We start from the raw sequence: 13,027 nt of genomic DNA, 5'->3' as shown, positions 1-13,027 counted from the left end.
AAAATAAATAATAAAATAAATATATACAAAATTAAAACAAATATTTACAGATTAATTAAGCCAAATTGGATAATTTTCTATGGCACCTCTGATGATCTCACAGAGCACACAAATTGGTCCCCGGCGAGGGACTCAATGACCTATGGGGCAGGTGAAGCTGAAAACCAAGGGAACTCAACTTAAGCACTAGAGGACATGTAATGACACACAGGTAAAGTGGGGCTGAAATTCTAACCCCAAATATTGGCGTTGTAAAGCACACGTGCTAACTACTTTTGCAACTTACTGCCACCAACTGTATTACTTCTTGCTGTGTTTTGTCATTTGCAATGGAAATTCAGTTCACTTACAAGCTATATTTTTAAACATTTCGTTAATTCAACGTGACCTTTACGATAAGTCTACTATGAATAGTTGTGAATAAATGAATCCATTTTGACATTTAGAACTTTACTTCAAATAAATGGTGCCAGTAGTACCGTTTTTACAAATAGGATACTTTTCACTCGTCGTCCCGCTGACTACGTAACGCCACGTTTGCTTATGACATCTTGAGTGGTTACAATTAACTGTTTTGTTGATAAGAAGTGCAATGGTGAACCTGCTGTGGCTGACGTCAGGTCACATCTCCGCTTGGACCTGCGCGTCGCATCCACTTGTTGCGATCACAGCAGCTGTTGCTATTTAGAGAGACAACAACATGGCACACGGGCTGGCCAGAAATGAATCCGGCGACACGGAGATGCATCAGTTAGACAGCAGCAGAAGAATTTTCGTGTACACAAAGAAGAGGGGCTATGAGGTTACTCGAAACCCTCACCTCAACAAAGTAAGTGAGGTGACGCCGGAAAGCGTTTGAACGAATTTCAATCGGGGACTAGTTTGTAGCGGTGTTCCGATGCGTTCACGTGCTGCAGGGCGATTGAGTATTAGCTAAGGCCACCAAGTTGTTAACATAACTAAGACAATATTGAAATCGTACATCATAACAATTAATTTCAAAAGAAAGATCACATAATATTTCAGGCACTGACGCGTTTCAGAGCCTTCCTAAACGTTAATTCTCAAACTTGAAAGTAGCTGAACGCTAGATTTCATTGTGCCTGTGCTTTTAGTACTGTGAGTTCAAACCAATCTATTCAACAGATATGCACAGTTACAATAACTATGCTTTAAATAGCTAATTATAGGATGATTTTGATTTCAGTATCCAATGTGCATGATTCTGGGGAAGCAATTGAAGGCAGCATTAGCTGGAGAGTTAGGCTTCAGGGTTAGTCGGTTATATTTAGATTTAAAGAGCCCTGACTTTGGCGCATACAGTGTCTCTGTCACCCTGTCATGTAACACATAACAGTGTTTAATGCGTGCCATTGTCAATGACAGGAACACATAAATCTATACATTCCAGTGGGGTGTAAGATGAAGTCACCAGAGCATCTGCAGTATTTGTAAGTACTGTTTTTATTGAGATGGTGAAGCCACACACTTCCCAGCAGACTTTCAAGTGCTCTTTGTCAATAGTTCAAAGAAACCAAGCTAAATGTTGCTCTTTATTTAAAGTTGTTTCTGCTGCATTGCTAGGAGTGTGGTTATGATGTTTTTAAGATGAAAGGGCCCTATATATATATATATATATATATATATATATATATATATATATATATATATATATATATATATATATAAAATAAAAGGGCAAATCGATATTTAAACTTGAAAGGTGGCTCTAGGGTGTTGGCCTGTGTGGAGCGACTGGGAGTTGGTTGCGCTCTTGAATGTGTATTTTGTAATGAGGGCCCCAGAGGTCATTGGTCCAGCTTGGGGTGACGTGATCTCTCCATGGTGCTGACGATCACTCTAAAAGTTTCACTGGGGACATCATGTTGTCTATTTCCTCTGAATTAATGAATGTTGTCTGATGCTCATTTATTTAGGGGTGTTCATACACAGTCAAGTTAATGTGATTTCTCCATTCAAGCCTGAGACGAACAGACAAGCTGATGGAGATAAAAACATGACCTTCATGGTCCACAGCATCTGTGTGGTCAGTCCATTGTGCTGTCTATTAAAGGCCAGACTGATTGAGTTTAACAGTGGAGCATAAACAAACCAGAGTGTGAGTGGTGCCGATCTGTTTATTTGCACAGAGCCGTGTTTGTTTCAAATTAATGACTCCAATCCTGAAACAAGCAAATGGTGCAAATGAACCCTTCTTGCTTTATTTTCCAAAACTGAAGTGAGTCCAGTGAGTGAGTTGAGTTGCGCGCTCACATGTTAGTTAGTCCAGTGAGTGAACGGAGTTAGGTGCTCACATGTTGAAGCATACGAGAACATATTAGAACTGCATTAGTTATTCGGGTGTACTCAGTCACAATGTCACAGATATCAGGAAGTTTGAGGGATTTTATTTTGATGCTACTCAAGTGGAAGTCATTTTCTTGGGTTTATGCCAAATGGAGTTCACTCTTTGAAACACCAATTCACACTGCTGATTTGCTTGTAATTTTGTAGTCATGAAGACACAGTTCAAATGTTCAATCGGCTCTGCAGATATTAAGCTTTGGTCTCCAGGGACAACATGCTCGTGGCCAAATTCGTGATGCAGTTGCAGTGGCGGCCTCCACTAGAGGGAGCAAGGGTGACACCCTCCCACCCAGCTGAGTCACCTTGAAAGGAATAAAAAAAGAAAATGTGAAAAGGAAATTTAATGAGCGTGTCAGCCTCACAGGGCAGAGGTGCAGGGTTCACTTCCGGCTCCGGCCTACCGGCGTGGAGTTTACATGTTCTCCCCAGGTACTCCGGTTTCCTCCCACATTCCAAAAATATGCATGGCAGGTCAATGCAACACTCTGAATTGTCAGTGTGATTGTGAGTGCAAATGGTTGTTTGTCTTAGTGTGCTCTGCGATTGACTGGCAACCAGTTCAGTGTGTACTGCCCGAAGACAGTTGGGATAGGCTCTAGCACCCCCAACGACTCTCGTGAGGATAAGCGAATTAGAAAATGGATTGATTAATGGATGTTTTTAGTTGGGCAGGATAAATAGTATACAGTGACTGATCAATAAAATTGATTTGTTGACCTTTGCGTGTCAAACAATGAGGATATATCTGGTTTGGGTGCATAGAATATCGTCGTTGTTAATTGCACAGTCCATTCTCATGCAATACGCATGTATTGGGCAATGTTGTGCACTGAATTCCGCCACCCACAGGCTTTTTAAACACTGGACTTAAGAAAATAAATTGAGAAAGAAAGTGATTGAGATCTATCACTCTGGTAAAGGTTATAAAGCCATTTTGAAAGCTTTGGGACTCCAACGAACCACAAGGAGAGCCATTATCCACAAATGGCGAAAACATGGAACAGTGGTGAACCTTCCCAGGAGTGGCCGACCGACCAAAATTAGCCCAGGAGCGCAGCGACGACTCATTTAAGAGGTGACAAAAGACCCCGCAACATTATCTAAAGATCTGCAGACCTCACTTGCATCAGTTAAGATCAGTGTTCATGACTCCACCGTAAGAAAGAGACTCGGCAAAAGTGGCCTGCATGGCAGAGTTCCAAGACAAAAACTACTGTTGAGCAAAAAGAACATTTAGGCTCGTCTCACTTTTGCCAAAAAACATCTTGATGATCCCCAAGACTTTTGGGAAAATACTGTTTGGACTGATGAGACAAAGGTTTGACTTTTGGGAAGGTGTGTGTCCCATTACAACTGACATAGAGTGACAGCGCATTTCAGAAAAAGAACATTACACCAACAGTAAAATATTGTGGTGGTAGCGTGATTGTCTGGGGCTGTTTAGCTACTTCAGGACCTGGAAGACTTGCGGTGATAAATGGAACCATGAATTCTACAGTCTACCAAAAAATCCTGAAGGAGAACGGTTCGTGACCTCAAGCTGAAGCGAACTTGGGTTCTGCAGCAGGACAATGATACAAAACACACCAGCAAGTCCACCTCAGAATGGCTGAAAAAAAACAAAATGAAGACTTACTCAGTCCAGATCTAAGTCCTATTGAGATGCTGTGGCATGATCTTATTAAAAAGGCAGTTCATGCTCGAAAACCCTCCAATGTGACTAAATCACAACAATTCTGCAAAGATGAGTGGGCCAAAATTCCCCCACAGCGCTGTGAAAGACTCATAGCAAGTTATCGCAAACACTTGATTGCAGTTGTTGCTGCTAAAGGTGGCCCAACCAGTTATTATGTAAGGGGCAAACACTGTTTCACACAGGGCCATGTAGTTTTGGATTTTATTTTCCCTTTAATAATAACAACTTTAATTTCAAAACTGCATTTTGTGTTTACTTGAGTTGACTAACATAAAAAAAAAATTGAAGATCTCAAACATGCAAAAAAAAAGAAATCAGGAAGGGGGCAAACACCTTTTCAGACCACTGTGTGTGTGTATTTTAATATATATATATATATATATATATATATATATATATATATATATATATATATATATATATATAAACGCGCACGTCATCTACAGTCAGTGCTAGGGATTTACGTCAAGCATGCAACAGATTATATCAGATCGACGTGGATCGGGTGTCTTCAATCCTGTTTCTCGAGGGCCGCTGTCCTAACTGTTTTCCATCTGTCCTTGCTGCAGCACAACTGGTTCAAATGATCGGATCGTTATCCAGCTTTTGCAGACCTTGCCTTGTATCGTACCCCTACTTGCGAATCAAAACTTGCTCTCACTCAAGTCTCAGTCTGTCCTCCAGCCTCAATACACTGAGTTGCGTCCTGTGTATGTACAGTACACCATTGTTGCCCAATGTTTTTTTTTTTTTAACTGAACCTTATTTGAACTTTTATCCTTGAAAAGGGAAAAGTATTGCTCTTCCACATTTAGGTGTTTATTTTTGTGTAAAGAGAAAATATGCAATAAAACTCGTAAATAAAAACACATTTGAGTGTTTAGCTGGAATTTTATAAATCAGTGTTGACCAAGTGATTTGATTTGGAACAGCTTTCCCCTTTAAACTATAAGTATGAATGTTTGTCCTGTAAACCGTTTGTTTACATCTCAATTTACACTCCAGGGCCGTGAATGAACCCACTGTGCAAGAATGCTCTTAAACAGGGCGCGATAGCTTGACCTAATTCAGGTAGAAGGCTGCTTGGTTTACCATTTCGGATGTCACATGCTGTTTTTTCTCTTCTAATAAAAGCCTTATTTGACCTGAGACCTTGATGGGAGGCAGTTGAGGCTTTTGTGTTGAAACAAAACAAGCCTTTCCTTTACTTTACTGGCTCTTCCTCGGTGCAGTGTTGAAAGTGATGAATGTTTCAACAGCCATTTTGTATGTTTTTAATCCCACCTAAAAGTTGGCCATTCTACTTTGCTCATAATTTGGGCTGTTTTTTTCAATTGCCTGTGAATCATCATCATCTTTTTCTAATAGTCATTTTATTGATTGATTTAAGTATTATTTGTAATTATTCACACTACGATAAATGTTATATTTGCTAATGTTGGGAGGTGGCTCTGTCAAATTAAAAACTCCTCATCTGCTGTGACACACGCTCAGGGATTTGAGTAATGGGTTAAAAAAAAAAAAATGTTTCCTTTGCACCTTGGTGAAGCCTCCACTGTCAGTCCTGCGCCTGAACCGGGCTGAGGAAATTGGAGCAGAAGTTCGGAAATGACTACTAAAGCATGTTAGTGGCCAGTCACAGGCGGGCTTCTGTAGCTAAGGCAGTGGCACATTGTTGCCCTCCATCTGATTTCAGCGAGCCCTGGGGATGAGGTGTGTTTACCTCACCCAGGTCAAGCCCACTTCACCTCTAACAGGAGCCAGTCACAGCACAACCTGCTAATTGATGCTGAGGCAAGCAGCGCTGAAAGCACCCTGTCCTCACATTGACAGGCTTTGATATCTTTTTAATCTCTACACACACACACTTCCCTGCACACTGGGAAATGTATGTGTGTGTGTGTGTCCCTGGCATCACATTGCTCTTTGGTTAACTTTGCCTCCTCCCTCTCTGGAGGGGGAACCGGATATCATAGAAGTGTTTTGTGTGTGCTTGCTGTGCAATAAAGAGATGAAGTGGGGTGCGAGGTGTAGAAAGGCTTCTCTGTGGTGAGGACGAGAGCGCTGGCCGTGCTCCACAGACGTCCTCTGTCTCTCTGCTTGATCACACATTAATGAGGCATCTGTGTGAATCCTAGCCCTCAATACGTCTCCCTGATGCTGGTTCGCCTGCTGCTGCTTTGAAAAACAACAACATCCTCTCTAAAAATGCTTATAGGGCTCAATCAGGGATGCAGTTGCCCCTCAAAAGCTGAACTGAGAGGTTGGGTGTCGCTAAGCCTACAGATGCCCATTTACTGCCTCTGTACTGTAGATCAGTGGTGTCCCAACATTTTTTTTGTGTCACAGACCGGTTGAGACAAGTGCATGCTGTTCATGGACCGGCAACCATTTTCTTTTTTTTTAAATCATTTTATTTGCCAGTTTTAAAGCACTGGTACGGACAACAACAATAATTACAGAATTACCCGTAATTAACATTTTATTAATATCCATTCATTTCAAACAGTGTTATTCTACTGAGGTAGAATAAAATAAAATAGAACGGTGAAATGGATCAATTCTGGACAATAAATACGCCATAGGGTAACCTGGTGGTCCAGTGGTTAGCGTGTCGACCTCAAAGTGCAGAGGTACCTGGTTCAATTCCAGCACCGGCCTCCATGTGTGAAGTGTGCATGTTCTCCCCGTCCCTGCGTGGGTTTTCTCCGGGTGCTCCGGTTTCCTCCCACGTTCCAAAAACATGCATGGCAGGCTGATTGAACACTCCAAATTGTCCCTAGGTGTGAGTGTGAGCGCGGATGGTGGTTCGTCTCTGTGTGCCCTGCGATTGGCTGGCAACGTGTTCAGGGTGTCCCCCGCCTACTGCCCGAAGACGGCTGGGATAGGCTCCAGCACCCCCCGTGACCCTTTTGAGGATAAGTGGATCGGAATATGAATGAATGAGATACGGCATATAATGTTATTATCAATAATATGGAAGTCGTGATCCCACCTACGGCGTTAGCATCATTGCTACCGGTAGTTGCAAAAGATGACACGATTGATTGCTCACTTTCTTCCGGTGACTGCTGGCTTGTTTTTAGTGACTAAACTGCTAATGTTTACATGGGCAGGCTGTCCAAACTTTGCTCGCATTTTCATGCTTTCCACTTGAGTGCTATTTGTTCAAATGATTCAACAGATTTCTTTGTATTGTCTTGTTTTTGACGACAAAGCATGCACACCAGCTTCCTCCTCCACATCGCTCTGGAGATATACCGCGAGGGGAGGAACGTCTCTTGTCCTAATAGCTTCATCTTTGGAAGTCATTGCTGCCCGTCAGCTGCACGTTTCGATGTACGTTCGGTCAATTTGTTACGATTACTTTCTGTTTACTGCTTCTTCTAACATTTATTGGCAGATTCTGTTGATTGCAAACCAAGATTAAAAGGAGGACTCCAATTGGCTAGAGTCGCGCACACTTCCCACCTCACATCTGATGGAGTAAATTTGCTCACAGCTCGCAGGTCTGTCTCTGTGCAGCCCGGTCCCAAACTAGCCGAGGCCCGGTACCAGTCTGCGGACTGGTCGTTGGGGACCAATGCTGTAGATGACCATAACCTCCGATATCTGCGTATTGCACAATGCACTAATGCACAATAGTCACAAGTGTTTATTTCTGTTTATATTGTTTCTATTGTTTCTACTGTTCAGATTACACATTCTGTCTTTTTATACACTGCAGTTGATATCTCATCTTAGCTGTGTGTGTTTAATGCACAGCATGTTTGCACTGAGGATTGAGAGGAAGAAATTTCATCTATGCTGCATGTTATACATAAAGCATATTTGACAATAAAGATGACCTTGATCTTGACCTGAACCAGTGCATCCAGCAGTAAAGGGTGCAGAGAACTGAGACAGCTTCTTCTGAGCCTGTTTAATTCTGTGATGGGAGAAGTCACTTAAAAGCAGAACGTTTGCGGACTTGTATCAAATCATAAACTGAACATATCGGCTGTGACAAAAAATAAATAAAAAGGAATTCGGAATATTCAACTTTAACCCTTTCAGGGGCAGCGGTAATTACAGTGGACCCGTTATCATCTTATCAGGTCACAGGGTGCATGAAAGGGTTAAATTAATTACTGTGACACTGCGAAACTGACCAGATGGTTTGGTTTGACATTACTATCTGATTTGCCAGTACTTCCATTAATTATGGACAATGTGTAGGGCAAATTACAGAAGACAGGGATTTGCTAACTTTTAATGAGAACATTCTAGAAAAGAACTAGTTTTTGCCCGAAACCTGTGGAAGGATAGCACAAAACTGATTTACAAATAAATCATAATTAAAAAAAATATAAACGTGAGAAAAAATATACTGTACATGTTTCTTGCAACAGGCAATGCTGTGACTTGACATGATGAACTCTTCAGATGAAAGACTGGTACTAAGTGCCTGTTGGCAAATGCTAAAAAAACATCATATCTGATTGGACACTGAATGTGTGATGGTATGCTAAACACTGCAAGTCCCGATAACCCACTGCAGCAACTGGAAGTCATTAGACTTCCATGTTTGTTACTTTGGTTTGGCTGCAACATTCATCAACCTCTCAGATCCGTTTGAAAAGAACTGGATTTTCCTTTACACGTGGCCAAGCATAGATGAACAAATAGCAAACAGTACATTTGCCAACTTACCAAATCTACAAAGGAGACATGATTTTGGCTGAAACAGAATGTTTGGCTTGAGAGTTGTTTGCTTCCCATACAATTGCAGTCTCCATTGCAGTGGTTTCACATTTGTGGTGAAACATTGATGTATATTTGGAGTTTATATAGCCAAGGTTCATTCTAATTTATCTATTTAGATTTGTTATATGTGCCCGGTGGTCCAGTGGTTAGCACGTCGACCTCACAGTGCAGAGGTACCAGGTTCAATTTCAGCTCCGACCTCCCTGTGTGGAGTTTGCAAGTTCTGCCTGAGTGGGTTTTCCCCGGATATCCTCCCACATTCCAAAAACATGCGTGGTAGGCGGATTGAACACTCAACATTCTCCCTCGGTGTGAGTGTGAGTGCGGATGGTTGTTCATCCCTGTGTGCCCTGTGATTGGCTGGTAACGATTCCACCTCCGGCCTTCTCTGTGGAGCTTGCATGTTCTGTCTGCGTGGGTTTTCTCCGGGTACTCCGGTTTTCTCCCACATTTCAAAAACATGCGTGGCAGGCTGATTGAACACCCATTCCAAATAGTCCCTAGTTGTGAGTGTGAGCGCGGATGGTTGTTCGCCTCTGTGTGCCCTGCGATTGGCTGTCAACCGGTTCAGGGTGTCCCCCGCCTACTGCCTGAAGACGGCTGGGATAGGCTCCAGCACCCCCTGTGATGCTTGTGAGGAGAAAGTGGATCTGAAAATGGATGGATGTGTTTTATGTGAAATATCAGAAAGCACCAGAAGCGATGCGTTATCTGCCAATTCAGTTGGACTTACCATGGGGAGTGAAAGCGGCGGAAGGGATGTCATCCATCTTCTCACAGCAATTTACAAAGCCCTCACTCAACCCCTTTTCGAGCACTATGGCTTCAGATTTGGGGTGCATCTGAGTATCTCCCATTGAATGAAGCCGACAGGACCACATGATAGACAAATTGTACAGATGAGATCCTCAGGCCACAAAAGTGAACATCGACCACATCTTGGCCCACGCCTATAAAATATGTTCAATAAAACACACTATTGATTACAAAGGCAGCCTTGGTGGAGGCCACCTTTCACCACAAATTCCATAAGGCAATTCGCTATTATGGCTTGGTGCAGAGCCGTGGGACTTGTCAGCCCCCATCTCACTCGATGCACTACATGGCTTTGTGTACCGGTATATGTTTCCATATGAATATGTGTGTGTGGGTTATCCTCGGGGTAGTCAGGTATTTCAGGTTGTCAACAGTGGTTGCCAGTCGTCAGACATTCCTCGAATAGAGCGGGGTGCGTCAACCAGAAAGAAAGCACATCTCCGTTCCCCTCCAATATCCGGCACCCAAATTGTAAACTCATCCCCAATGTAAGAAAACAATACAAAAATAAACTCGGTGACATGTTTCTGTCTGTGGTACGTTGAATGACTGTTTAGCACATCTGTATCCCAGTGCAGAGGTCGTGGGTTCGAATATGGGTTCCGACCTTTCTGTGTGGTGTTTGCATTTCCTCTCTGTACCCGTGTGTTACAACGGTTTCCTCCCGCGTTGAAAAAAAGCATGCATGGTAGATTGAACACTCTAACCTATCCATTGGTGTGAATGTGAGTGTGAATGGTCTATTTGTGCCCAGTGATTGGGTGTATCCCGCCGAACAAGACAGCTGGGATAGGCTCTGGCATGCCCACGAACCTCGTGAGGATAAGCAGCTCGGATAATGGATGGATGGATGTTTATATATCACTTTCCAAAGCAGGCACAGGCTGGACGACAGATTTGTGTCAATTCAACTCTCCACACAAAGATTTTATCCAAATAGCACAAACTTCCTAGCTCAAATGATTTTTTTTGTATGTCAGTGCTCATTCATGTGTGGACAACAGAGAAGTCTTCAGTCCTGCTCAGACAGACACAAGGAGACACTCTTAGCCACACCACCTTCCAATGAAGCTCTTCTCAAGCATCCCACCTCATCTATTCCTCCTCCGTCTCAATGCTTCTTTTGTTTAGAACGTTGAGTGGTGGAGTGCTTGGCCTCTCTGGAGAGATACAGATGAAAAGATTTAAGTGAGTATTTAGTTTCACGATTGGAAAACAGAATTTGTACACATGGTCCCAATGCCACAAAAGAATGCACCATAGTGGCTGACGCTGTGATGATTGAGATGTTTTGTCGCATGTAGACTGAGATAAGAATAAACTAATGTGATAGGATTACCGGTACTTCAAAAGCAGTGTTGAGTATTCATTACGTACAGTATGTTAATGCTCTCACTCCTTGTAGTTGTGACTACTGCAGCGTATATTAAATTAATTGTGACACAAACCATGAATGTTGAACAACTGCCGTGAGTGTTTGCTGCAAAGCGATTTTTGCACGTTGAACAAGCCACAATGAGAAAGGGGCTCACTGGTAGTGTCGTGTTACACATGGCTGACTTTCGTGCATCACAGCTTGGCATTGAGTTCCTTTCAGTGACATAAGTGGGAGTGTATATACAAATGGTTCTCTCAATGCCCAAAGAACAAGAGGTGCCCAATCCGGGGCATTATCTGCCTTCCGCCCACATTCAGCTAGGATAGACTCAAGATTCGATAAATGGCAGAAAATGCCCCGATAGATATTATTAGACATTATTCCACTGGAGGGAGTTTAATGGCCAAATCTGTCAGATTAGCTCTGACCTGAACAGGACAGCTGAATGCCGAAGCGCCACTGGTCTTGTAGTAAGTCCATTTTTAGTTTCAGAAAGTTGATCATTCCTTGTGAGACTTGGAAACATTCCCAGGAACACTCGGGCTCCTAAGGGACCTGGACCGAGGAGGATGAAAAGGCCACCTTAATAGCACCAGCTGTATTTAAGGAGACTTGCCTTACCTCCACCCCTTCAAGGTTGGCCCTCCCTTATGTCAACAACAGCTCGCCTGTCAAGGCTATTGGACCAACAACTTGTCTTGACATTCACAAGTTGACACTTTCTGATCTACGCAGCCCAGCTATGGACTGTTTGCTCAGGATGAGGATTTGAAGACAGTTTTGGGGAACATCATACTTTCATATTCCCAGTGTGGCCAAAATGTCATGACTCATAGCGGTGAGAGGATAATTACAGGATCCCATGCTGCTTGTTCTTTAATCACAGATGCAGTTATAGTCTTGCTTTATGTGAAAAGAAGCGGTGCTGTTTAATTGATTTTATATTGGAACTAGAGCTAAGATAGGTCCTAAAAAATCGAGCCCGACCTGAACCGGCCCAAGGGTATTTAACTCATTCAGTACCAGCCAATTCTAGACCAAGTGTGAAAAGACATTTAAAAACGTCTTTGGGAGTGAAGGAGTTAAGCCCGACCCGGCCCGAGCCCGATCACTTAACTTGATTTGCAGGCCCGAGCATATTTTATTTGTGAGGACTCAGGAGGAACCCCAGAACCCCACCCAGCGATAAAGATAGCAATGGTTAGGAGAATCCAAATGGATGTAGAATTTGGATAATTGACACTGACACAGATCCCTCGACTTTTGGTCTGATAGGGATATTTGTTATCAATAAGTTGACGACCGATGGCAGGCGTGCCCTCAGAAGCACACTCCTTCCTTTCTCTATGTTGAAGTGGTTCATAGAAAAAAGCCAAGCGATGAATGGATTGCCAGGGGAAAAATATGAGGGAGGATATTTCTGGGGAGACGAGAGAGGTAACTATTTGTGTTGGAACCAATCCATTTGGATTTAGCTTCCTGGTGGCTGCATTTTTAGCAGATCAAACACATACGATAGTAAGCATGAGCAAATGCACATTAATGTGCATTCGGGCATGAATGAAAGCACAGAATTCATTCCTCACTCCTGCATCTTCAGCAAGGAAGGTGTTCACCAGCGGTCACCGTCTGTCTGTCTGCTATGCTGTCAGGCTGATTGCATAAAAACTACCAGGCCGATTTAACTTAACGAGTGCAGCAGGGATGAAAGTGTTCAAGTTCAAAGAAGATCCGACTCAAAACCAGCATTTATCTGACAGCACCCTGGGTTGGATGTTGGAAAACACATTTCGTTAAGCTAAACTCCATGCTTCTTGATGCTTTCAGTAACAGTTTCAGTCGCTTTACACACGCCACACACGCTTGACTGTCGGTCGCCTCAGGGCAACCACCCATTCATTTTATGTACAGCTGGCCCTAATTAGGGGGTCATGACCAATGAGCCAATCACAGCTGACTTTGGGTCTAAAGCAGGATTACTAGAATGGTCATCAGCCATACACGGCGCACATGACATGACGGCA

At 43.0% G+C, this 13,027-nt stretch overlaps 1 protein-coding gene across 1 annotated transcript in view; it reads left to right on the top strand.

The window, feature by feature from the left end:
* Positions 1-583: 583 nt before the first annotated feature.
* The window catches only part of me1 (malic enzyme 1, NADP(+)-dependent, cytosolic), a 74,863-nt gene continuing 62,419 nt past the window's right edge, over positions 584-13,027 (top strand). Inside the window, exon 1 of the mRNA XM_052064732.1 lies at positions 584-829. Within this exon, the coding sequence (XP_051920692.1) occupies positions 701-829 (129 nt within the window). The 5' untranslated portion in view covers positions 584-700. The remainder of the gene's footprint in view (positions 830-13,027) is intronic.

The sequence above is a fragment of the Hippocampus zosterae genome, chromosome 5 (genome assembly GCF_025434085.1).
Source record: "Hippocampus zosterae strain Florida chromosome 5, ASM2543408v3, whole genome shotgun sequence".
In the NCBI taxonomy this organism is placed as follows: Eukaryota; Metazoa; Chordata; class Actinopteri; order Syngnathiformes; family Syngnathidae; genus Hippocampus; species Hippocampus zosterae.
The sequence above is the reverse complement of the archived record's forward strand: the minus strand, read 5'-3'. Positions and strand labels throughout refer to the sequence as shown.